General features: G+C 51.7%; 8 protein-coding genes across 8 annotated transcripts; 3 read left to right on the top strand and 5 right to left on the bottom strand.

Annotated features, from left to right (window-relative positions):
• Nucleotides 1-228: 228 nt before the first annotated feature.
• Nucleotides 229-3,892, bottom strand: MYCFIDRAFT_32569 (filamentation protein; the record flags this gene model as incomplete). The annotated part of the gene is made up of 4 exons (XM_007928766.1): nucleotides 229-807; nucleotides 857-2,932; nucleotides 2,981-3,690; nucleotides 3,754-3,892. The coding sequence occupies 4 exons, from the start codon at nucleotides 3,890-3,892 to the stop codon at nucleotides 229-231; spliced, it is 3,504 nt and encodes a 1,167-aa protein (XP_007926957.1).
• A 324-nt stretch (nucleotides 3,893-4,216) lies between these two features.
• MYCFIDRAFT_32496 (uncharacterized protein) lies at nucleotides 4,217-6,505 on the top strand (the record flags this gene model as incomplete). The annotated part of the gene is made up of 1 exon (XM_007928762.1): nucleotides 4,217-6,505. One exon carries the CDS (start codon nucleotides 4,217-4,219, stop codon nucleotides 6,503-6,505), a length of 2,289 nt encoding a protein of 762 aa, XP_007926953.1.
• Nucleotides 6,506-7,476: 971 nt separating this feature from the next.
• On the bottom strand, nucleotides 7,477-7,941 carry MYCFIDRAFT_78698 (uncharacterized protein; the record flags this gene model as incomplete). Its single annotated transcript, XM_007928966.1, has 1 exon — nucleotides 7,477-7,941. One exon carries the CDS (start codon nucleotides 7,939-7,941, stop codon nucleotides 7,477-7,479), a length of 465 nt encoding a protein of 154 aa, XP_007927157.1.
• A 756-nt stretch (nucleotides 7,942-8,697) lies between these two features.
• Nucleotides 8,698-10,675, bottom strand: MYCFIDRAFT_154530 (uncharacterized protein; the record flags this gene model as incomplete). Its single annotated transcript, XM_007929212.1, has 1 exon — nucleotides 8,698-10,675. The coding sequence occupies one exon, from the start codon at nucleotides 10,673-10,675 to the stop codon at nucleotides 9,110-9,112; it is 1,566 nt and encodes a 521-aa protein (XP_007927403.1). The 3' UTR covers nucleotides 8,698-9,109.
• A 4,800-nt stretch (nucleotides 10,676-15,475) lies between these two features.
• MYCFIDRAFT_138967 (uncharacterized protein) lies at nucleotides 15,476-17,083 on the bottom strand (the record flags this gene model as incomplete). Its single annotated transcript, XM_007929211.1, has 3 exons — nucleotides 15,476-16,032; nucleotides 16,102-16,527; nucleotides 16,570-17,083. 3 exons carry the CDS (start codon nucleotides 17,081-17,083, stop codon nucleotides 15,476-15,478), a joined length of 1,497 nt encoding a protein of 498 aa, XP_007927402.1.
• A 325-nt stretch (nucleotides 17,084-17,408) lies between these two features.
• On the top strand, nucleotides 17,409-18,582 carry MYCFIDRAFT_207971 (uncharacterized protein; the record flags this gene model as incomplete). The annotated part of the gene is made up of 8 exons (XM_007929210.1): nucleotides 17,409-17,726; nucleotides 17,758-17,915; nucleotides 17,943-18,071; nucleotides 18,103-18,162; nucleotides 18,197-18,310; nucleotides 18,345-18,451; nucleotides 18,475-18,523; nucleotides 18,556-18,582. Exons 1-8 carry the CDS (start codon nucleotides 17,684-17,686, stop codon nucleotides 18,580-18,582), a joined length of 687 nt encoding a protein of 228 aa, XP_007927401.1. The 5' UTR covers nucleotides 17,409-17,683.
• A 1,233-nt stretch (nucleotides 18,583-19,815) lies between these two features.
• MYCFIDRAFT_33155 (uncharacterized protein) lies at nucleotides 19,816-21,153 on the top strand (the record flags this gene model as incomplete). The annotated part of the gene is made up of 1 exon (XM_007928790.1): nucleotides 19,816-21,153. The coding sequence occupies one exon, from the start codon at nucleotides 19,816-19,818 to the stop codon at nucleotides 21,151-21,153; it is 1,338 nt and encodes a 445-aa protein (XP_007926981.1).
• A 354-nt stretch (nucleotides 21,154-21,507) lies between these two features.
• Nucleotides 21,508-25,052, bottom strand: MYCFIDRAFT_57099 (uncharacterized protein). The gene has a single exon (XM_007928878.1). It carries the CDS (start codon nucleotides 24,909-24,911, stop codon nucleotides 21,567-21,569), a length of 3,345 nt encoding a protein of 1,114 aa, XP_007927069.1. The 5' UTR covers nucleotides 24,912-25,052; the 3' UTR covers nucleotides 21,508-21,566.
• Nucleotides 25,053-25,104: the final 52 nt, after the last annotated feature.

Below are 25,104 nucleotides of genomic sequence, written 5' to 3'. Positions count from 1 at the left end.
CTGTGAGTCCGAAGGCTTTCAGAATAACTTTCGATCGAGTATAGAAGAGGAAGATGAAGAGAAAAAAAAAGCATTGATAGAATTGAGCTACACCAAAAGTCAAGGGTATCAATGGCTCGCTGTCAGAACCAGGAGCGGATATATGTACGTAGAATTGATGCAAGGCAATGCAAAAAGAGTCTTTCCCTTCCTGCCTCCTTCCTTTTCATTACCGCTCGCTTCTCATCTTTACAGTATGTATCCGCCGGGTAGAACTTCCCTCCAAGATCTAAGTGGCTTACGATCCTCCAATTCAACAACCCACCACAGTGCCTCCTTAGCTTTTCCGATCTCCTTACTCAACTCATGAGCCCTAGCAAGTGCGAGCCAAGCCTCAGAGTTATCCCATCCGCTTCCCAATTTCGTCAAATTGGAGAGAAGCATGTATGCTCTGTCGCGGGCGGCAAGGCGATTTAATTCTGCCGGGGTGGGCTCTGGTCTGCGCTTTTTGTGGCCATCCTCCACTTCTGGTTCGATGGGGCGAGAATCACTAATGTAAGAGGCGCGCCGAGATGGAATCGTGCTTGTTGCAGTGTTAGGTCGGGTAAGTGATGGCTTGGCTTCGCCAATGAGGGAGCCGGAGGTCGAGGCTTGAGGATTGACTGGGTGTAGAGGCTCTTCCAAAGGCAACTTCTCCTCGTACTGATCCAAAAGTAGATTAGCGAGTCCGATGATGCCAGATGCATGATCGGGGCTGTAGGAGAGGGCTTGTTCATAGTCTGGGATTGCTTCAAACGGTCGTTCGCGCGTTAATGAAAGGAAAGCTTTCTGCACAGCTGTTAGCGCATTCATTGCGCTCAAACGATCTCTGACTTACCGTTGACCACACGTCAGCCCACAAATCATCAATACTCTTGCCACCTCCCCATCCCTTTTCGAACAATCTTCGAGCGTTGATGCCATCTTCCGAGGCAGCCAGCTCCTTCTCAAGACCCTCGACGAGCTTGAAAGCATGCTCTACAGCATTCTCGGCATCATCGAATGAGTCTGCTCGGATGTATAGGGCTCCTACGAATAGCCATATCTTTATCAAGACGCCGACCTGATGCCGTCTTTCATGCAATGGCAGTAGCCGTGGTTCGGAGACAGCTGATGCAGATGCCGGATGTGGTGCTGGTAGCCGAAGGTCCTGCACAGGCGGTTGATCATGATGTCCTATTGGGAGCGGCCACTGATCAGGGGGCCTTTGATGAGCGATACCTTCCAAAGGCTGCTCAGGACTTCCGTCGGCGCCTGCTTTTGCTGTGGCAGGTAGAGGCGATGACTTCTCCATAGGAGACTGATTCTCATCTTGCTCTGCAATGCTCGTTGTGGACCTTGTACTAGCAACGCCCTTATGTCGACCATGGAAAGGAAGATGCAGATGATGACGATGATGTGATTTGCCAGCTGGGCCTCCCTCCTCATTCGTCACCGTGATCGAGATCGGAGGGCCCAGTGTTTGACCGTTAGTTGAGGGTTGCAGGCGTTGTGGAGGAGACGACGGTGCATTATCGTCCTGAGAAGCAATAGATCTTTGCCTCGACGTTGCTAAATCAATGCTACTGCGTCTGGATCGCAAAGAGCGCGGGCGAATGCTGCCCGTAATGCTCCTGAGAGTGCCGCCAAGCCGCGAGGGAGTGGTGGCGGAAGCCGATGTTGCAGGTGGCCTTGCTGCTTGCGTTGCGACATGTTCGGGATTCCCGTATAGTTTTGAGTACAAACCAAGCAAGCTGTCAGTAAGATCAAATGCAGCATCTGGCCCTTCCATGAGCTCAAGTAAGATGATCTGTGTCATTCTAATTTGAATGATGCTCTCTTTCTCGAAGCCTTCCATTTGATCCACAATCCCGCGTGTATTTGGACCAAGTGGTTCTTTCTCAGCGTCGACCGTGAGACCTTGCGGCGTGCTCCCAAAGAGGACCTCTGAGTTGCCGAATTGGCTGTACGCAGCGTCACAAATTTGCGATGCAGTCTCGAATTGATCTTGCGCAGTCAGACAGAGAGCAAGCATGTGCCAAAGCGCAAGAAGAGGTCGTTCACGCTCATGGTGCTCGTCCGTTGCGGCATCGCCGTTAAGCATTACAGAGTCGTCAAGTGCAATCCGGATGACCTGCAGTGCTGCATTAATGTCTCGCATCTCCCCGAGCACAGCGGCGAGGGCATAAGCTGTTTCCCTGTTGTTTGGCTCAAACTTTTGTGCTCGGCGCAGATTATTATTCGCTTCCGCGAGCAAAGATGACCTAGTGCTGGACTCATAAGTCAGATGTGCCCATCGTGCTTGAGTAACACCAAGCGCTCGATAAGCCGCCGCCAGTGTTGTTGGCTGGAGTGCCGATTCGGTCGATTCCATCGACTTCTCGGTCACGTCGCCGTTCGTGAGGGTCGAAGTGCTAGTTGAAGGACGCTTTTGTGAAAGCCACTTTTGGACAATGGCACTAATTTCGTTCGCCCTTTCTGCCTGTTCTCGATCACCATATTGGCATAACAGCTTGATAGCTTCTGTCGCTGCGAGGATTGCAGTGTCATCGCCATCAACCCCAATTTCATGCTTGCCAGTCTTCTCGGCTCGAGCCTTGCCCTTGTCCACGATTTCCGTATAGCTGTCAAAAGCATGCATTGCTAGGTCGAACTCGCCCAGTGCCGCGTGCAGGGTGAATAGATGTCGAAGTATCGGGGTCGAGTGAAAGGTCTTGGTTGCCGCTCGATAAAGTATGTCCAGAACAGCTCGCGAGACGGATTGCTTTCCTCCTTTGCCCAGATCTGCATCGCTCCAGTCCGAACCTGTGAAGAATCTCCAATTGGCAACAACTTGATCTGCCCATTCTTCAAGCTCGGTGTTAGCCTGACTAGCTTTGGGAAACTTGGTCTCCTCTAGCAGAAGAGATTCATACGCTGACTCAACGCGAAGGAGCTCCGCTCGCTGTCGTCGTCTTGCGGCAACTCGTTCCGTCTCGGATACGGATGAAGTCAATGGCAGGAATTCGATAGCAGAGCCTTTCTGCTCTGGGCCATAGATCAATGCGTGCTGGAGGACACTCGACAAAAGGTCATAGTAGGCTTTCCAGACCTGCCTTCGGGGAATCTCGAGCCCGGATGGAGTGGTGGCGCCTTGGTGGGTCGGCGCTCTGTGCCAAAATTCACCCCACGCTCGAAAAGGACGGTGCGCTTCTGCGAAATCGCTGGCGGAAGGTGATGGCATCTTTTTCACACTGTACATGCATGCCCTCGCAAGTAATCTCTCGGTCCATCGTCGCAATTCGAGACTCCTATATCCAGGCGTGTGGGAGACTGCATGCTGGTATAGCTCCCTCGCCTCATTCTTGCGCTCGAGCGCGTCTAGGCATGAGGCTCGAATGAAAGAGCACTTCACCTCGCATACTTCGAGCCATCCCAATGTCGCTGTAGTAGCCTTCGTTGCGGGAGCTCTGGGTGGTGAGGCGTCGAGGACTTGTAGAGCGTCTTGCGGCGTGTCCTGTAAGCAGTATATTTGTGCGAGACACGTGCCTGCTATGAATGAGTCGTCTGGGTAGGTCTGCTGCGCTGTCGATACAGCTTCGGCAAGACGAGGCAGGAGCTCGGCGAGGCCGTGGATGCTCGTTGAGGCTTCAGACGAGGGACGATGGGAAGCGCTGGCGACGTGCGATTCTGCGCGCGCGGCAAGGGTCAGACCTAGGCGATGGCGGTTTCAGCGAAGTGTTCGTTCTGCCATCAACATTTGTATGGGCGGCGTACATTTTCTTTGGGGCGCATGTTTCTCGACCTTTCGTGCCAGCTCGGGCACATGGTCCCACTGGGCATTGCAAAGCGCGTGATCCAGCAGGCTCAAGTATCTGGCAGCCTTGTCGGCCTTGGGCGGCCTGTGGACACTCATGGCGCAGCAGCACGCTTCACACCGAACTTGCAGTCGCCAGCGCTATGGAAGCCGCATGTTCACGCTGCGCGCTTCGAGAGCATGTTCGAAGCTGCGCGAACGGTGCGAGAGCTTGCAAAGGTGTGCTGTGTATCCGAGTCAAGCCGGCTTCTCTTCCTTCCTTCCCATAGTTCTGCAATATGCGAGAACGTGCACTGGCACCTTCCTTGACGGCAGGCGACAGGGATCGGCCATGCACGCGCGCGTAGATCCGCCGCTAGTCATGCAGCTTCTTCTCTTTTTTTGAAAAAACGGAAAGATGTACTGGTAGGCGGCTACTTGAGAATGGCACAGGCACAGGCACAGCCGTCTCCGTACTTATTGAGCACTTTGCGCGCTGTGACATATCGCATCACGACCACTCCGCCCCATGAACTGCCACTGGTCGCGGCCCAAATTTCCGCCTCCATCTGGAATTGCAGAGATCTGATCAGCTTGCCATCGGAGAAGAAACAGACCCGCGAGACCGCCGAAATCCTGAAGAGCTTCCACACTCGTCTTGGCTCTCTCCTGCAAGAAAGGAGCATTGAAGGAAGATGGGCGGCTGTCGTTCTCGTCAAGGCGACAATCGAAGCGGGAGGCCTCCAAGTGCTTAGCACGTGCAACGCCTGGGTCAAAATCCTGCTTGGCTACCTCAAAAAGCCAGACCCTCCAACCACGCGCAATTTGGCCCTGATCACGCTCACTCGCATCTTCATGCTTACATGGGACTACGCCAATCTGGTGCGCGACATCACCACTCCCAGCTTGACAGCCTTGCTCCCCATTTGTCTATCGAATTTGGAAAACAAGCGTTGCTCGTCGAGCGAATTCCAGACCATACTCGAAGCATTTGTCACCTTATTACCAAGGCACCCGACCATATTCCGAAACAACGAGGCAAGGCTACGTTCTATCCTGGCATCCGTATTGTCTGGCGTCAGCTTGCACTCCGGCGCCCCACTTGCCTACTCTGCCTCTCAACAAGCCGCTGCGGAGCGCGTATTGGTGCTGCTGCATCATTGTGCGCCCAAGCAGGGAAGTGGTGAGAAATGGATTGATACGTGGAAGGCACACATTCACGCCGCTCACGCCACATGCGACAGAGTCTTTCGCGCGATCCACGAGCATTGGCAGTCAGGAACTGCTGTCGAGCCTTCGGCCCCTACGCATAAAATACTGAACGGCGATCTTGAATCGGAGAATGAGGATGCGGCCGGCCTCAAGCCTTGGAAAGGTGTATATGCTGGCGCACAGAGGCTAGTTGCGTTGCTCCGCATCATTGAAGCACATTTGACCACCGCAACTTCTACATCCATCTCCGTGCCGATTGGCATGCTAGAAGATCTTCTTGCCAGGATTTTCAGTGTTGTGCCGGCAATAGCCAAACAGGATAGCCTCAAGCCTAACAACCAGATATCCAAGCATGAACGCGAAGCCATGTTTGCAGCCCTTCCAAGCATTCATGTAGCTGCCCTCCAGCTTACTGCATCCGTCCACACCAGATTCCAGTTAGCCGCTTCAGCTCTTACAAATATCACGATCGAGCAGATCCTGCCTGTATTCCAGGCTCAACACGATGACAGCGTTCGCGAGGCAGTTTTCGCCCTGGTGCAACACTTCATCGATCGCTCTGGTTTGTCGATGACTCGTAATGAAGTTTCTGACCTGTCGCCTATCCTGAAGGCTGCCTGTCAGGAAGTCTTTCCTGCCGGTGAGCTCAAGTCCCAGTCACAGAATGGCACAGGCGGCGTGAAGCAGCAACTAGGTCTGTCCGGCGGCCAAGTCACACAGAGTCACCCTACGCAGAGGTCTACTGTCGTAGAATCGGCCAGAAACCTCCTCTACGCAGCCCTTCGAAAGGTTGATGCTGCAGCGCTGTCTCCTCAGATTCGTGCTCAGATTGACAGAGCCGCCATACTCACGCAAGATCGGCAGCTTCTCATAGCAAGCGTTATGAATCCGGCGAGGAAGAACAATACCAGCCAAAGTGAAAGCAGCCTCATGCCATTCTTGGCTCGAGAATTCGGCGATTGTATTGAGACCGAAGCCCTCCTCCGACCGCGCATGCCTTTGATACGGGTAGCAAAATCAGGGTACGAAGGCGTGGACGCGGACGAAGCGGACCATGCTTCCGATAATGAAGAGGAGAATGAGGACGACGACTTTGAAGAAGCGGAGGATGTTGACATGGAGGCGACTCAAGAATTTGGCAGCACTGAGAATGAGGGAATGCAGGAGGAATTACCTCCGCCTGACCCGAGCTCCGATGCAGCACAAGGTGCCGATGAAGATGCTTTACCAGCCGACAGCAATACCGCCACGACTACTTCCGATATCATTTCCGCAAGCAAACGCAGGGCAGACGAAAGTGCGGATGCAGAAGCCGCAGTCAAGCGTGCGAAAACCATGTCACCAAAGCCAGAAGTCGTCCCGGCAGTCGCTCCAGCGCCTGTGAGCTCTTCTCAAGCAAATTTTGCAACCGCTGTGCCAGAACAGCCCGACTTTGGCGATGATGATAGCGATCTTGAGATTCCAGCTCTCAATCCGGATCCGGATACAGACCCAGAGGACGCTGCGGAGGATAGCGAGTAGAAGGTCGGAGCGGTACTAGTAGGTAGGAATGTTAATCCTTCGCCTCAATTTGGCGCATAGAATTTCGCTTCTGCCGTGGTTTGGTATTGCGAGAATCTGCAAAGGCACCCCAACGCCACGACAGCACCAGTCACGAGGAAACACGGAGAGACATGGAAGTGAGATGTGGGAGCTCACCGCGACGAATGGCAGCCTTCTTGCTTCAGTATCATCTGTCGTCATAGAGAGCTTGAAAAGCGCATTCAATAGCATATCAACATGAATATCAAGGAAGCGAGAGAACAAGTGAGCTTCAGTAGGTAGCTCCCTTCGACGAATAGCATCCTGCTTGCTTCGGTGTCCTCTTGTTGTTGCAGCGAGCTTCGCAAGAGACTCCGACGCCATATCGATGCGAATGTCAGGGAAGCGAGAAGAGACAAGTGAGCTGTATCGATTCCTCAATAAGTAGAGCTCTAACCGTCTCCGAGACATCGAAATCGCACAATGAGATCTCGACACCTTTGCAACGCTCCAGTTATAGAGTTATGAACAGAAATGTGAGGATGCGGAACTACTTCACAACGTGGATGCCTTCAATTTCATTCCGAGCTATGGACAACGCGAAGACCGACTTCGTCGCCATGCTCTCCTATCTGTCTCCGAGGCAATGCTGCCCAGGCATCTCAAGTATAAACTCAAAACTCCCTAACAAAGCAATCCCTCCATTCCCAAAGCCCAAAAAAAACATTCATGTCCAGTCCAAACACCACACCCACAGTCCATCAACAAATCACGGAAACGTCAACCCCCAGCTCGTCGGAATCAGACTATGAAGCCTCAACATCGCTTGAGCAGCCCTCACACAACAAGATCGATCCTGGCACGAATACAGCTCCTCTCCCAGCGTCTTGAACCATCTCTGCCGCAAAAAAAAATACTGACCCGCTTGCGACTTTCCAATCATGCCCTTCGTCCCAGACACCACCACTCTTCTACGTCAAAGCTTCGGCGATGCAGTCCATATCATATTCGAGCTGTTCACAAGCGTCCAGCAAGTTGCGCAGGGAACGAGGAGAGGTGGCGCTCGGATCAGAAGAACTGAAGGTAGCCCAGAGATCGCGGTGGTTGGTGATAGTAATCTTTGATACGTTGAAGGCGGTCTGGTGTAGTGTCAAGTTTGAGGATCGGGCAGTAGAGGCTGAAGCAGGAGGAAAGAAAGCCTTGGGAATCAGGGTGTTGGCGCGAAGGAGCTCGAAGTCTTGCACGGCTTGTGGATATTTCCAGCCCCAGCCGTTGCTTTGGAGACAGAGGAAGACGAGTGTAGAGAAGATCTCGAGGATGGCCAGAGGCACGAAGAATGTGTAGCGCAAGTCGAGGACCAGAAGAACGCAGAGGAGGGTGGGAGCCATGTCGGATTCCATTATGGCGGCGAGACCGTTGATGAAGTAGCTCGACATCTTCGAGGTTGTACAGAAGTGCTGTATCAGGACCGGTTTGCAAAGAAGGAGGATTGCGCGAGAAGTGGTCGAAAATGGCGACTCGAAGGGGCGCGTTGGTGGATGTAGGTTGTATGACGTTCTCGATAGTTGTGGTCGCTGTGGATGACAGTACGTGTGTCAATACAAGTACAGTGTTTCAGGGAAAGTTTCGAGTCTGCGTGCTCAACCGTGGTGTCTAAAGCGTAGAAAGAAGTTGGTCGAAGGAGAAAGTTTTATATCGAGGGAACAGTGAATAAACCGCCCATGGGGACACGGCGTTCCAAATATAGTCTCGAAATCGAGTGAATTTTATAGCGACAATAGGAAGAAAGTGAATGGAATCCGCACTTCGCGTTCGTGAAGTTCTGGCGTTCTGAGGGGAATGCATTGTCACTGAGCAAGCTCCGTTCACACAGAAGTGAGATCCGATTTGCTGCCGTCACCATCTGGACTATCAGGAGTATTCTGGTGACAGGGCCAGCGTGAAGTCCTGCTTGGCGGCGGGCTCCAATGGCAAGAGGCGGAAGCCAGCTCATCAAGGCTGATGCTGCCATCCAGAGCAGCTTTGCTCTCCAGCCATAGTCGGGCACGCGTACTTTTGTAGTCTTTCGATCATAACTCGTAACCTGCGGCCTTACCAGAGCCAACGCATGTCTCAAACCTTGCTCTTTCATTCAGCCTGACGCAATGTTGCACACCTGGAAGACAACCGCATCTCGAATGGGTGTCGGGCTGCACTGATATTGATTGCATTCTCACTCTGCGATAGCGCTATAGGGCCATGCTAAAATGCCCATGGCGAATATTCTGACAATACACAATAGCTCAAGCGCTCAAAACATCACAGAACTGAAACCCGGCAAAGAGCACCTGGCCTTTGTCCCGGGATCTCGCTCGTCGCAGAAAACACACTGGCGTAGTCTGTTGTTTCTTCTTCATCTTCATTCCATGCCCTTCCTCATGCTGAGGCTAAGATATGCCCCGCTAACATGCGCTCGGCACGCCGCGTTCCCAAAAAGTTACCTCCAACGCCATACTATGCGATGCAGAGCAGGAAGCAACGCTCGAAGGATTGCGAAATATTCAGCTTGCTGTTGATTCGTCTCGATGTCCAACCCTCTGCTGCAATGGTCAAGCCAGATTCTATCTAGATCTTGACTTCTTTCATCTCGTCGTCAATGGCCATGGGAGGCACGTCCTCCTCTTTCGCGGGTGACAACGGACTCGTCTCTTCATCATCATCGCTGTTGCTCATCACAGTGCTGCCAAGGCGGCTTTTGGGAAATGGTTGGCTGCTTCTCCGATCTTCCAGCTTCCCGTTCGTCTGAGGTATGTTCTCCTTGTCTTCTCTCGGATGTGTGGAGGTCGGCGTTGACACGACCGATATCAGCTTGTCCTCGCTTGGTGCAACAGATGTATCGAGCGTCAATGGCTGTGGCTGAGTCTGAATTGGGCTCTCTTCGGTCACTCTTGCAAGTGGACTGCCCATGTGGCCTCTAGGGCTTGATGTACCAACAGGCGCTTTGCCATTGGAGTACCGGTGTGGTGACCTGCCCCGGTCCTCTTTTGTAGGAGATCCGTATGGGGAGAATCCGTTTGCGCCAGGCGAGACATTACTATTGATTCGCAATGGGCGCTTCTTAGGGGCTCTCCTTCCATACTTCTGATCCGTTCTCCAACGCATGATGTCAATGTATGCTGGCTCAACTCCCTGCTTCGGAAACTCCCGCAATTTCAGCTCTTTCGTCTCTTCATCAATGAACCACTTGTCGGTGTGCATATCGTCCGCGACAGTCGCGAGGAAAGCCGACCATGATCGTGAGATGACGTACTTGCAGTCATAATCGCGGCCCATGAGGATAACTTGTCCCCATCGTCCAGTCGGACCGGGCGCGAGATCTACAGCAATGTTGTTGCCTCCCCAATCTCTTGCCAGTGGGATCCAAGCTGGATGCGAGTATACCTTCTGAACGGCGTTTGGAGGTTGCGAGTCCTGCTTTTCTAGCAGCTCTTGCCGCCACTGTGGATTGTTTGGCGACTGTGGCTGCGCCATTGGCACTTGTGCGGAAGAGGACGAGCCAGCAAATGCCTTGAGTGGCGCTTGCGGAATCTCGAACGTCTGTCGATCACTGAAATATGCTTCGTTGACCGTTCTCCATTGCTGCCACTCCTGAATGATCTCCTCGCAGTCGAGCAGCATACAGCCAAAGATGACTCCCGTCGGCTGACCGCCTCGCTCTTGCCCATCGTGAATCTGCAATGATTCGCGCACTTCCTGAGGTAATGTGCAGTCTAGCTCGTGCTCCAGCTCATTCACGTCGTTGACCGTGGCGCCCATGCCAAGATTCTCGAACAGCTCTTCGTAGTTGTCCTCCAGCCATCGGTCAATCCGCTTCCAGGAGTGGATGACGGGAGGCGGCGGTGGTAGTCCATCCTTGAAGCTCTCCATCTGGATCCCGCCTTGACCAACTTCGGCCATAGACTTGCCGTCCAAGGCAGAGCCTTGTCTGGACAAACTGTTCCGCTGAGGCGAATAAGGGGGGCTCGTGGTGCTGGTGACGAAGCCATTGCCGGCTTCCAGGTCGAGATCTGTTCTCGATTCAAGCGCACTCGTATTGCTGGGCGACGTGATGCCATTGCGCGACTGTGAAACTGGTATGCGGCCGTTGCGGTAGGAAGCGTCTGGTCCGGCGTGTCGATCGTTGGAGGTCATGGTATGCCAGAAGGCGCGGAAGTGCGAGGCCAACCTATTGCCATTGGCGTGGTCAGTATGGTGCATGATGGCTGTGATGCGGCTGGCGCGGTGTTGCGCGTGGAGGAGGATGGGGGAATGCGAAGGAAATTTTGTAGGGAGACGTACGTAGGAGGAGGCATGTTGTGGTGACACGAGTTTGGGCGGCGCGGACGCCAACGGTAGCGACTGTCAACAAGGGGGAGGGGAGGGGAGGGGAGGGGAGGGTAGGGCGGCGGTCAAGTGACTTGGCGGTGGTGTCTGTGGGCAATAATGCTGCGTGCTCGCTTTCCGCTACGCTACGCTGCGCTGCGCTGCGGTCTGGCTCTGGCTCTGGCTCCCAAGTCTAACGTTAAGGAGAGTGGCAGGGATATCAGATTCAGGCTTGCCGGCCGGCGTGAATAGGTAATAAACTAATAATGTTCAAGTTTCGTGCGTGGACACCAGGACCACTCTGCGAGCCGCGATGTACGTCAGACGTCGCGGTCGCGGTCGCGGTCGCGATTCTGATTCTGATTCTGCGAAGAACACGTGTTTCAACAAATGATACATATAATCACTGCTCTCGGCGTTGCGATGAGGATCAATTGTTCCGTTCGTGCCTAATTGCCATGTTTTGCAAACATCAACACACGCATTGCCAGGCCAGGTAATGAATCACGACGAACGGATGCTGCACGACGGCACCATGCCGAATCCCTTCAGCAACGAAGAGCCGCCACAAAGCTTATGGCCTGCCTTACGGGCGATAGTCGATAGACCTTCCCTTCATCTTGGGTCCATCATCCATTATACCAAATTGGCCCTCTGAATGTATCTCGCCTCTGTTATTACTCCGGCCCGGCCAAAGTTGTCCTTGCCAAATAGGCTCTGACATGCTGCCCCGTTCTGTTGTGTGTATAGCATTGAACCTACAATATGCGAATGCCGCCTCCAATCAAATTAATGTAAACCCAATCCTGGCTAGCTTATCTCATTCTGGATTCTGGAATACAGCGTCAACGCACATCGGAGTGAAAGAGCGCTTATGCATTCCAGGGTGTCGCGACCCTTGCTTAGCGGCACCGCTTGCTATACAAAGTATAGTGTGACTAGGTGTTAGAAGCCAATCAGTGCGATTGTTAGGAACTTCAGTTCTTCAGCTAGTTTAGTAACGATTGGGGTTAAGAAGGAGGGTGTTTTAGAAGCCGTATAGAAGGCTAGTTTGAAGCCGTATAGACAGCTAGTTTAGTAACGATTAGGGTTAAGAACGAGGGTGTTTAAAGCCGTATAGAAGGCTAGTTTAAAGACTATAGACAACTGTAGACAACTAAGTAAGCGCTATGCTATCTACTACTGTTTTTAACCGCTATTAGCGTTAATTACTATACGATAGCGAGCCGGCATACTATTAATCTATTGTTGTACTAATTCTATAGATACGTTATAGTATTCTTCGACAATTGCTAGCTAAAGGTTACAGCTAGTAGGTCTGTTTCTGCGGCGTTTAATTGCCTACTTAATTACTCGCTATAGGTTCTCGATAGGGTTCAAATCTAGTAATAAAGGTAGCTAGTTGTCTATAAGAATAATGCGGCGAGCTCGTAACTAATTAAGTATGTGTTTAGCTCTATATATAGGCGCCGAGTCTTGTTAGAAGAGTGCTGTTCTTAAGTGTAAGGCAGGCTCGTAACCGAGAGGGTATTCTTAGTTAGTAATAAGGCTATTTATACGACTAATCTCTTCTTAAACTAGTAGTAAGACCTTCTTATAGTATAACTCTTTGTTAATATTGCCCTATATCTTATCCTATAGTAGGAGTAGTCCTTTGCCGCTAATACTACTAATATAGGCCTATATTATCTAGTATAGAAGGCGTTAGAAGCGAAGCCTTAAACAGTAGTCTTAGTTGCGCTTACTAACTAGTCGAGTAACAAAGAGCCTCTCGTATAATCTATTGCGTATAGTACACTCGTCGCTCTATAGAACGTTTGCCTAGTCTTCTTTAGTAAAGTGTTAATAGAATTAAGCCTATTCGAGGCGTAGGCGTCGAATACGGTCGTTATAGAAGGGCTAAGGGCGTATAACGCAGCGGCGATAACTATGCCTTCTATAGATACGAGAGACGGTTATAGGACTATAATTTAAACCGAGTAAGTCTCTAACTTCCGTCTAAGTTATACGACGAGTTGTAGCGTTCTAAGTAATATAGTCGACGATAAGGCGCTCTTAGGTGTCTATATAGAGCCTGCGGCTACGTCGTCGAGTTAGTACGTAGGTAAGGGCAATCTCTTAAGGAATAGGGCGCGAATAGTCGAATTCGTCGATTCGGTAGGCTCGGTAGCGCCTAGGAGTAAAAGGCTTATAAACGATATAATAGATAGTCGATAATGCCTTACGAGACTACTCTAAGATATAAATAAGCGGCTATTTGGCTATTCGGTGCAGTTGTTTAATAGTAGTATATAGTTTATATAGAAGTACGGCTCGGCGGTAGACTCGCTATTCGGTAGTTTATTAGGTTGCGATTTCGTACGTTAGCAATAGCCCTAGCGGTCTAAAAAGAAGGGATTTAATACTCGGTAGAGTTAACTAGCTAGATAGACGATTTGCAAGTAGTATAGCAGGCAGTATCGGGTGCGATAAATTAGTATATTATATCGATAGAAATAGCTAATCGCTTTAGAAGGAGGTATTAGAAGTGTTAGAAGAAGCTAGTGCCCCGCCTTCGGAGCTTTAATTCCGATCTAATAGGAATCGCCGGGTCCGCGGGCTAATCCGTACCGAGGCTAAGTTATTATCTAAAGATTAAGACTCTTATTTAGTTAAATCGATAACCTTAACCTATAAACGACGTATTTAGCTTAGAAGTTACTATTCAAGCTCGCGCTACTCTCGAAGTTGTATCTCCGACTTATTATACTCCGGCGGACGGTCGTAAATAGGTAGTAGAATAGATAGTATACGGTCGCGCTATTAGATATAGAATTAATAGCGTAGAGGGTTGTTAAACTATAGAACCTAAGGGCGACGAGATTGCGACAACTGCGATAGAGCCGGCCTTAGTAGACTTCTAGACCGATAAGGCAATAGAGCTAGATTAAATGCCGGTGTTAAACTAAGTAAATAGATAGAGGGTATAACTAATAGTATTAGACTTCTACGGCCGCTAATAACGTCGGAAAGCAGGCGTAACTATGCTCTATCTTTCTTACCTTGTTCGAAGGCTTTAATAAGAGCTAGACGGCGCTAGTCTAGTAAACGGTATACCTCTAGAAGATTGGTATATCGTTGAACTTAATCGCGAAGAGCCGGCGTACTACGAGTGCGAATAGCGCTAGAACAACCCCTTCTATAGCTATACTACGCGTGCTACTCGTTAGTGTAAGTATACGGTATTATAAAGGAACGAGAGAGAAGCTAACTATTTAATAGGGGACTCTATATACGTAGATACTACCGAAAGCACCTATTTATCGCCGACTACTCCTCCGCGCCTCCTTTATAATTACACTCTCGAATACTATTAATCTAGTATAGACCTACTCCTAATTATATAACGACCTTTAGCTTACTTCTAAATTACTCCTTCTTCCTTTCTTTAACATTGCAAAAAGCTTATAAAATGATATATTATTGAATCTACTAAAAGATAGTCTATATATACCCTAGATAGTGCCTATACGTAACTTCTAAGCCCTCTAGTCGGAGGAATTAATAGCTAAGCCTTCCTATAGGTGCTATGCTTAGCCGCGGCGCCAACACCTCGATTTAGTGTAGGACACTGCAATTAGCGGTGCCGGAAGTGCTAATATTATGCACCTTCCAGGGCTCCGGACGCTAACTTTCACTCCGATGTGCGTTGACGCTGTATACGGTCGAACATGGATTCAGCAGGCCTTATGGTCTAGCCCTCCTTCTTCCGAGATTGAGGAATACAGGCTTCCTTGTCCAACACATGAGCACCTTGAATTGTATGGATAATGGAAGGCAGACGTTACAGTTGGTGGCAGCATTGACTGCTGCCCTTTTATAGGGGTAGAAATCACTTACATATCTTAAGAAAGCTCCCTCCCTCCCGACCGCTGCTTGTCCGTCTTTCCAAGTTTATCAGCCACCGCTCGAGTCAAATCCACAAGATGCAGCTTACGACCCTTCTCTCCTTCCTTCTAGCTTTCGCTAGTATAGCATCTGCAACCGTTCAAGGCTTCAAACCTATGTATGTACTATCGCCTCGAGGGATTGATCCCACGTGACGAATTGGCAAAAATGATGGCTCCTCCTCCAAGTGCCCCTCCAAAAACGTGTGCAAGGACATTGTATACGCCATACCGTTCAGAGAGCCTGGAGTGGTTCGTGTTGGCGTTCAGGATGCTGGTTTCAAACATGAAACTGCAGTGTCGCCGAGAACTTGCAAGACCAATCAAAGCCTGCCTTTTTTTTACTCGCTTCTGCACCTAGAAACCATTGCAGTGATAGATTCGAAGGTGCAGCGCTCAGTGCTGCCATAAATTTCGCGTGCTATTCGACCTTATCCAAACAGAAATTCCGCAACCTGGTAAACAAAAATCCCGCTCCGAATCATCATGCGCTTCGCAGCTGTGCCAACCTCAGAAGACTTGCAGAGACTTTAATGAAAGGCCAAAAGCGATCGCGACGCATTCCCAAAAAAAAAGAAAAAGACATAGCCTCCTTGTGGCTCGCAAACGAACAGCTGCGAAATTTTCGCTCTCGCAGACACCATAAGAACACCTGTGTAGAGGTATCCATCATCCTTGATTCAATCAATTCATCTCGCATCTTCTACTCTGGCCGAGCAATCTTGCGCAAGTCCTTCTTCAAAATCTTTCCGCTTGGATTGCGAGGGATCTTGTCGATGAAGGCGATTTCGATCTTGCTGACCTTGTACGATGAGAGTCGTTCGTCCAGGAAGCGCTTGATGGCTTCGATAGTGACGCCGTCGTGCTTGCGGACGACATATGCGAAGGGGTGTTCTTCGATGTCGGTGTCGACGCCAAAGACTGCAGCTTCTTCGATGTCATGTTGGAGTAGCTGTAAGGCGTCCTCAATCTCTGTCGGCGAGACTTGGAAGCCGTTGACTTTGACGAGGTCCTTGGCACGGTCGACGATGTAGACTTTGCCGTCTTGGATATAGCCTACATCGCCTGTCTTGAGCCAGCCATCTTCGGTGAACATTTTCTTCGTCTCTTCTGGATTGCCATAGTAGCCTTGCATAACATGTGGTGAGTGCATATGCAGCTCTGCTACGTCGATGTCGTTGTACGTCGTAATGTTGTCTTTGGACTGTCGAATCTCGCAACCGGGAATCGGCCTACCCACCGCGCTGGAGTCATCCACCTCTGGGTATTTGAAGGTCGTGAACCAGCCTATCTCGGTAAGTCCATAGACAGCGGCAACACGAGGCGGACTGCTAGGGAAGATTGCATCCCACTTTACCTTCAACTCTGATGTGAAGGGAGCGCCGCCAGTGTAGACATTCCGGAGAGATTGGATCAGTGGGTGTGCATGAGGACAGTTGACGAGCATCTGAAGCATCGCAGGAGGAGCGAAGGCCTCAGTGATGCCATATTTCTGAACGTAGAGTGGCCATTGGACAATGTCGAAGCGCTTTACGAAATATGCCGGGATGCCGAGACGTAGGCTGTTGATGACCATCTCCGGTGTCGAGAAGGAGTGGAATATTGGTGTCGAAAACAGCCGACGGATCTCGTAAGACTTGAGAGAGTTGTTGTCTTCGACAGCAGCGGACTCCAGAACGGTGGCGCGCTGAGTGCGGGCACCCAGCTTTGGCAGTCCCGTGGTTCCGGAGGTCGACATTAGCGTTGCAATGGAGTCTGGATCAAAATGCCGCAATGCTTCGGAAAGTGCATCGCGACCATTTGGGCTCTGGATGTCATGCAAGCTCGGGAATTCAGACGCATTGCTGCTGTGGCAATGTCGCTTGTGGACACCGCAGCAATTATGCCGCCCAGATGGAGGGGGTGGTGCGAGCAAGTCGGTGAAGCGAATGATCTGTGCCTTCGTGCTGCTGCCACTAACGGCCGCACGAGCAGTCTCGAGTCGGTCGTCAGCGACAATGATGTACTTCGTTCGCGAAACTCGGATATGATGCTCCAGCTCAGGCGCCTTGTACGAGATGTTGGGACCAGTCCATCTGCAGCGATTCGCCCAGATTGCCAAGCATAGTATTGGATAGAGGATGTCATTGCCAATGTGCAGGCAGACTGTGCAGTCTGGCTCGAAGGCGCCGATCAGACTAGCGACGAGCTCGATAGCCTTGTTCTTAGTGATGAAGCGGCTCGGATCTGCGGCGTCGATGAGGATTGGCTTTTCTGGGTCGTAACGGCCTGAAAAGGTCCAGTCGACGATATTCGTATTCGCAGGATCCATGGTAGAGCGTGTGGGCGACGTTTCGGCTGGTTGAATGTGATTCGAAGCTGAATGTGCGGATCTGATGAGCGATTTCAGTTCTTGCTCCATGCTGTGCAGGGATGACGCCTTCACATGCAAAACGGCACTAGCCGAACTCGTGGTAGCCACGCGCTTTCAAACGGCTGAATGAGGGGTACTAGGTAACGTACTCGAGAGAAATCTCAGAAGAAGCTTTTTGAGATCTGAGATTTCGAATTAGGAGCAATGTCTGCACTGTGTTCCAAGAGTGTGTGGGCAAAAGGTGAACGACGGAAGCAGTGCGGTATGATGGATCGGAGGGGTTGATAAACTCTCGAGGAGCAGGAATCGTGCATTGAGTGCTAGTTAATGTGACCATTGTCGCTGAGTAGGTAATGGATGGTGCTTCAGAACAATAAGATTGTCCGAAATCGACGGCTATGTCGAAAGGCCTGCCAACGTGAAACCTGGCGAGAGTCACCAGGGATACTTCGAGTCGGCATTCACCAGCATTGCGTTATGTATGAGGATACCGAGAAGCTCGCTTCAGGTGGACTGAGCGGCATGTGATTGAAAGGCTTCAACACAGGATACCGCACAATGGCTGCCGCTGTGGCTCTCGGCTGCGCACAAAGAACACGCAGTGGCCAGTAAGATGAATGGTTGAGAGTGAGGCTGGATACGGACGCCAGTTCGCAATTTATTCAATGGCAGCTGCGTAGCTTTTATATGCCTGGGCGTCATACGTGGTCAACGGACCAGGCATCTCTATGCCAGGATACACGTACTCAGTGAAGCACAGAATCACCAGAGATCATGGCGCTTGACCAGAGTGTGAACGATGCTTGTGGTCTGCCAGCTGCGACCTTCATGCAGAGGAGTATGTCAGCTGCAATGTCAAGTGATGGTGCGCCTGCCAACCAAGGCTAATGCGAAGATCGATCCAAGGAGCATCTACATCCAGCTGCGCCGCTGGAAAACTCGTGAAGTGATCTATGACGTTCGCTATTGACCCCGAGAGGGAGACCCATAGCGAGTCACGCATGAGACCAGGACTCTCGGCTCACATCAGCAGTGGTGTGGCATGGACCTACGTCCGATTGGGACGGTGAGGACTGGATCCGCTACGTCAATGGCTTCTTAGATGGGAGCCAATTTATACTTCAGGAGCGACAAGATGCCAGAATAGCGACCACGAGCTGGATTACAGGTCCGCTACCACAGCGGGTGCATGATCAAAATCCCTTGCGCGACAGAACAGGCTAGTGGCAAGCCATCAACGCCACAGCTCGATCTTGAGGACAGCATGCCTGCTCCGGAACTGGCTCCACGTCAGGTAAGCATGGTCAGTCAAGCATTCAGAGGCCAGTGAGTTGGAATTTAGAAAGTAGTGGCAATCTGGTTCACCACGGTCGATACATCTGCTGGGCTCCGGCGCTGGTGTAGAGCAGGATCAAGCAGACGACGTCCAGTTAAGCTCAATTGCATGCGTAACTTAACATGCTGCGCGCCTCGGACTCGGTAGCATGGCACGGCACGCGACTGATACCAAGTAAGGTATACTGTACTGCCATGCAGCCCTGCTGTAGCCTGAATAGGACATACATAGGTCAGCCGCAGCGGAATTTGCAGCGTGTGTATATTGTTGCTTAGCATACACGTTCAGCGTGTGGAAGACATGTGTCGTGCAGCCGATGCGCAGACTGTAGACTGGGTGATGATTGTTCTCAGCAGGTCGGTGATTTGATCTTCCCAGTCTTCGACGTAAACTTCGCTCGAGCTTTCACTGCATCCACTGGCTTGACCCGATCATTAGCCGGGCCGCAAATTGTAGCTCTTGCCTCATGCACTGGCAGACAAACGCTTGGCGCGCAAACGAGGTTCTCTTTGACAAGTGCCACGCAATTTCGGATGCTTTGCTTTGTGCAAGCCATCAATGGCGCCAGTCCCATTCTCGCAGATCGCTACGCGTCATCCATCAACATCGCGGTGGGATCCGTTTGTACCACCATCCACCGAGCCTCCCCAGGAAAAGGGCGGGCCGGCATTACCGATGACCCTGTGCAGAACGCATTGTGATTCTTGCATTCTTCGTGCCTGTCGCCATTCACAAGCATCCGCCGTCACCAATGGAACATTCAAAACCAATGCCCGTGCCCGGCGAGGACGACTTCCCCGACGACAATCCTCACTTCTCTGCTTCCACCATATTCGAAGACATACAGCCAGACATGCCATCACACCGCCCGACACGCCCGACGCTGGCGCAGCGTCGCTACTCTGCGTATGTCTACGCCCTGCCACCACCATCACCAACACCTGGTGATCTCGAGTCGGCCGTCAGGGAGCCTGAAGTTGCTCACATAGCACGCCGCGACTCCGAGCACTGGCCGGTGGAGAGTCTTATCACTGTTCGGCCATCGGAGCGCTCGTTGCAACAGCTCCAACATTTGCGCCGCCCATCTCTCCCATCACGCGCGCCGAGCGACTTTTCGGTAGCGTCTGGCATCTCTTGCGAAGAACTCGAAGCACCGCCATCGCCAATACTGAAGAAAATCCAAGCGCATGGCCCAGGCACGTATAGATGCGTCGTCAAGAACGTCCGCGAGTGTTCGCACTCGTTCGACAGCATCGCCTCCCGCCTCGAGGGGCACACCAAAGTCAAACTGCAATTGGAGCGACTTAGTACTTATGAAGATAAAGTCGCTTCCAAAGGGCACCTCGACTACCTGATGAAGCAGTATCCGCTGCCAGTGCCCAAGCATGGCGGGCGATACAACATCTTGCGTTACGGCTTCTTCTCCGTCTATCGTCGCCTGTTCACGCTCATCTTCCTCATCAACGTGGCAACCATAGCCTATGCGGCCGTGCTCGCCTCCCGCGATGCGAGGCTGTTCACATATGCCGACGCAACTAGCGCCGTGGCGGCCAATCTCTTCGTCGGTGCCATGATGCGGCACGAGCACGCAGTCAACCTCATCTTTCGGCTGCTGACAGCACTCCCACTCTGGCTGCCACTCGCTGTCCGCCGCCAAGCCGCCAAAGTATATTCTTACGGAGGCATACACTCGTCGTGCGGCATCGGCGCTTTCATGTGGTACCTCTTCTTCGCCGTCTTAGTGATCAACAACTTCGACTCTGGCATGGAAGGAGAAATCCAAGGCTTGGCAGTCATCCTTGCCTGCATGATCTTCATCTTTCTGATCTTGATGGTCATGTCATACCCGACAATTCGTCAACACTTCCACAACCAGTGGGAGATATCGCATCGGTTCGCAGGCTGGACTGGCATCGGCTTCATCTGGGCTCAAACTCTTCTGATCACTTTTGCCACGGCACGAGACGAGAGCCGTGACCCTGGTGTCGCACTCATTACCACTCCATCATTCTGGTTCCTGCTCTTCACAACCGGCATCATCATCTACCCATGGCTACGTGTCCGACATCGAGCCTTCACCGTCGAACCACTTTCTACACACGCAGCCCGTCTATACTTCCACCACGACAAGGTAATGCCAACATGCAAGGGTCTCAAGCTCTCTCACTCTCCTGTTGTCGAATGCCACGCCTTCGCCAGCATTCCCAACCCCAACGGAGAGAAGGGCTACTCCGTCATCGTAGCCAACAACGGCGACTGGACCAAACAGCTCATCAAGAATCCCCCAGAGAAAGTCTGGGTCAAAGGCGCCCCCATCTCCGGCATAGTCCGACTCGCATTCCTCTTCCGCAGAATCGTCTTCGTAGCCACTGGCAGCGGCATCGGACCATGCATGAGTTTCTTCAACGCCCATCCAGAATGGGATGTACGAATCATCTGGGCCGCCAGGTTCCCCGCCACGAGTTTCGGCGTTTCGACAGTCGAAAGCGTTTTCGCGGCTGATAAGAATGCTTTGTTGATCGATACCAAGAAGACGGGGAAAGGTGGTTTGACGGAAATTTGTTATGCTGTGTACAAGGAGAGTGAGGCGGAAGCTGTAGTCATCATTTCTAATCCTGTGGGTACCAAAGAGGTGGTGTTTGCACTGGAGTCGAGGGGTGTGCCTGCTTATGGGGCGATTTGGGATTCGTAGGATGATGGGCTCGGAGTAAGAGATGAGGAACGGGACATCGCACGACGAGGAGATGGAAGAGATGTGTTGAGTTGGCTGTCGTTGCTGAGGGATCGAAGTGTCTCTTGGCCTGGCGCTATCAGTGGCCAGTATTTGTATGATTTTCGACTCGGCGTTGTCGGCGTCTTGAGGGCAGATTTTGTGATGTTTGATTTCTTGACAGCCATTGCAATGAACACGATGAGAATCCGAAATTTCGTCTCCCATTCCTAGCGTGTGCTCATCATGATCCCGGCGCCGTGAGTGCCAGTTGATCCGCAAGCTCCAGGAGCAGAACCGTCCTGTGATGGAATGAAATGATCCAGGAACGGACCTACAGCCTTAAACATGCTTTCTTTAGCAAGTAATATCTATGCCATCTACAGTACCTACTCCTACGTTTTGCCATCATCTCCCTTCTTCTCGCCCTCATCTTGCCGACCACCATCCGCCTTCTCCTCATCCTGATCAAAGAAAGCCTCCGAAGTAGGCTCAGGAGTCTTCTTCTCCTCTTCTTCAGCCTTCTTAGGAGACTCATCCTCCAAACTAACCTTAGCCTTGACCACACCAGAAATCTCCCTCCCAACAGGTTCAAATCCCTCGAGTTTCCCCAACTTCGCTTCAAGAAGTTCGACATCACGAAGTAATCTATTCTCCCCAGCTCGAGTCTTCACGTCAAGGTCATCGTAAGCTTGCGTCCATTGTTCTCGAACCGTAGCGAAGATCTGTCTCATGATCATCCCGACATCGACTTCTGATAGGTGTCGGGAGAGGGTGCGGTAGAGAACGAGAGTTTCTTTGGTGAATTGTTCCATGTATGCGTTCGGCTTATCGTCTGTACCGGGTTTGTCGAAGTCAACATTGCGCATGGTTTTGATGTGGAAGGCGGAGCGCGATGTCATGATATCGACGAGTTTATCGTGGACGCCGGATTGGTGGTCTTGGTAGAGGCGCTTGGTTTTGTCGAATTCCGCTAGGATACCGCCTTGGCCTGCTGGGATGTGTCTTCTGATGCATTCTCGCATGTATGGAATCAGGGCGATGACGAAGCCGAGGGCTTGTGAGGCCAATGCTAAGTGCTTTGTTGTGATGTTCTTAAGGCCGCCGACGCGAGTGGCGCCTGCACCGAGGATCATCTGATTCGTGCGGGAATTGAAGGCGCGGAGGACTTCCAAAAGGGAGGTTGAGATCTGAGATGTCATGCTCGGAAGCCAAGACGTGAGGGAGAGGAAAGTGTCAATGATGCTCAATAAGGAAGCAGCACTCGAGACAAGGACGTATCGGGATTCGTCAATGTAAGCAGGCTTTACAGCAGCTTTGCCGCCAGTCGCTGGTGTCGTGCCGTTGTTCGTTGGTTTATCGTTCGTGCCGTTAGATTGCTCAGGTGAAGCATCGCCATTCGCATTGGGCGGAGGGCCAGGCTCCTCCCAAATCTGCGTCGTGATCTTTGCCCATTCAGGAGAATCAGAGCTCATGCTTGCTAGTATGCGCTGAAGCACAATATTGTCCTTTTCTGAGAAGTCTTCCGCATTCCAGCTGTCATTCTCTAGCAGTGAAGCAGTCCTTTCTGCCTCGGCAGTGCCCAAGACTTGTACAAAACCTGATAGTTGAGCATTGATGATGCCTTTGAGGACGTTGCCCCCGTGACCACTGACTGCTTCGCACTCATCTGCAAACAAGCGATTCAGGGTGAAATACCGCAGGAAGAGGTGAAGGGGCAGTCTGATGGCTTGCTCATTGCGAACCTTCAACACTCGGCCGATCTGTGTTTGAGCTGTATCGACTGCTTGCCCAAGAAGACTGGACATGTCGAGAGCTTGGGTAATCTCTTCACGGACAGCGTTCATTGAGTCTGACTTCATGCCGGCTGCGAAGTGTTCGTTCGGTCCTTGTTCGCTGGGTGATCTTTGAGGTGCTTTGCTCTCCGGTGCCTGCATCTGGCTTGTTACATCCAGGATGATCTTAGTCTGAGTCGATACTCTTCGTAGCGCTTCGCTGATCGAGGTGTATACAGAAACGAACAGCTTCTCGGCACCTTCAGCATCCAAGGCTCGAAGGTTGCGGGAGAGGATCACGCTCTTTTCCTGCTGGGAGGGTCTGCTTCCACCTCGCGTTGAAGTCGATACCATACTGTCTGCATCGTCGTCACTACTACTAGGCAGAGACCGTCTTATGATGGACTTCACCTCCTTATTTACAGCCTCACGATATGCTGCAGCTGCCGGCGCTGTGTGACCTGCTCGCGCCAAACCATTCAAGGCAGACAATAAATCTTTCCTGAAGCTGTCGTCTGTTTCCATATATGTAGGCGGTATGCCTCTTTGCCGTGACCATCGTTTAAGCGTTTGATCCGAAGGTACTCGTGCCACATGCTCTCGTAAGTCTTTCATGAGTATCGATGCAAAGCTCTGAGCATATCCAGTGCCTATTCGCAATTGAAGCTCTTGCAGTCCAGAATCCAGTCCTTGCAGTGCTCTCAAGGGCCTCAGATCTATCAGTTCTCTATTGTCTTGTCCTGGCTCCTGATTTCCACAGACCAGTCTACCAACACGATCCATTTGATCTGCTGCCTCTGAGTATGCACCTGCATCAACGAGCTCGTCTGCTTTGACAATGTTCTCCACTACACTCTGAACTTGCGCTGTGGCAGACCGAAGCTTCCGCACGTTCTCACGTCGTCTTCGCTTCGCAGCAACTTCCAGTCCCGAGACTGCAACCTCTTTGTCAAGCCTTCTCAAATCGTCTCGCAAGCTCTGAATCTTGGCAACACTCTCTTCGGCTTCGGTTTGCAGCTCCTTCAGCGAACCTAGAGCAGCGAAAAAGCCACTACTCGCAGTGCTGATACTGTTGATCAAATGAACTTCCACCGTGTCCATGTACCAACTCAGCTTCTCTTGCAGAATGGCATTGGTAGCCAGTGCTTTTCGGGGAGGCTGTGGTGCGCCATTGGACGACTTCTGCTCTGCTTGCTGTGATCCCGGCGGAGGACGCACAATCTCAGATCGCTCAGACACGACATCGAACGTGCGTGGATTCTCCAGGTGGAAGTCCTCATCGAAGTAAACATTAGGTATGGTGGATAAGGGCGTAGGCTCGTTGCGATTGCGCCGAAAATGGGCGGAAGATCTTCGTGTGGGCTCGCTCGGTCGTTGCAGGGGTGATATGGGCGCATGTCGTAATGCATTGGGTGATACGGGTGTGGTAGGAGCCGAGTTGTCCCTGCTCAGCCTTCTCTCCAATGCCTCCGCCTTCTCCAATTCCTTGTCTTTCTTCAACCAGGCATGCTGCTCCGACTCCGCGCTCCCCCTCTGAAAGCTCTCGAACAGCGGGCCAATGCGATTGAGGTAATCACGGAAATGATCAGGAGGCACATGAGGCACATTTGTGAGGGTCACCGGCGGAATGTCCTTGGTGGTAGGCGGCTTGAAGCCTGCGGCGGCGGCTGAGGCGTGTGTATGTGGCAGCAGACCGGTACGCACAATCGGTGGCTGTAGTAGAGTCGATATGGCATTCTGGCTCGTTTCCCGCACTGTGCTCCGTCGGCGCGTCTGAATGTCCAAGCTACCGCCTATTGAGCCTACCGACATCTGACTGGCCGTGCTTCCCCTGCGCGACATGCGCCTGCTCGATGAAGGCCTACCATGCTGGGTGGAGGTGGGAAAGGGATAGGCAGATGTCTGCGAGCTGGGCGATGTGAGATCGGTGGGACTGTCGAGCGAGAAGCGTGTCGAGAAGGCCATGGTCGTGGTCGAGGCTGCTGGAGTGCTGAGTGTCTCCCAATCCGTCTATTGCCCGCCGTCGGCCGCATGAGTATTTCGGCCGAACGTCGGAGTTGACCAGGCTAGATGGATATATCACGCAATGCGACGGCACTGGATGGTGAATGGGCGGCATATCATAATATTTCCTTCACGGCCTCATCGAAGTCTCACA

The sequence above is a fragment of the Pseudocercospora fijiensis genome (genome assembly GCF_000340215.1).
Source record: "Pseudocercospora fijiensis CIRAD86 unplaced genomic scaffold MYCFIscaffold_5, whole genome shotgun sequence".
NCBI classification, from domain to species: Eukaryota; Fungi; Ascomycota; class Dothideomycetes; order Mycosphaerellales; family Mycosphaerellaceae; genus Pseudocercospora; species Pseudocercospora fijiensis.
Note: the sequence above shows the minus strand (reverse complement) of the source record. Positions and strands in the feature narration are given on the sequence as shown.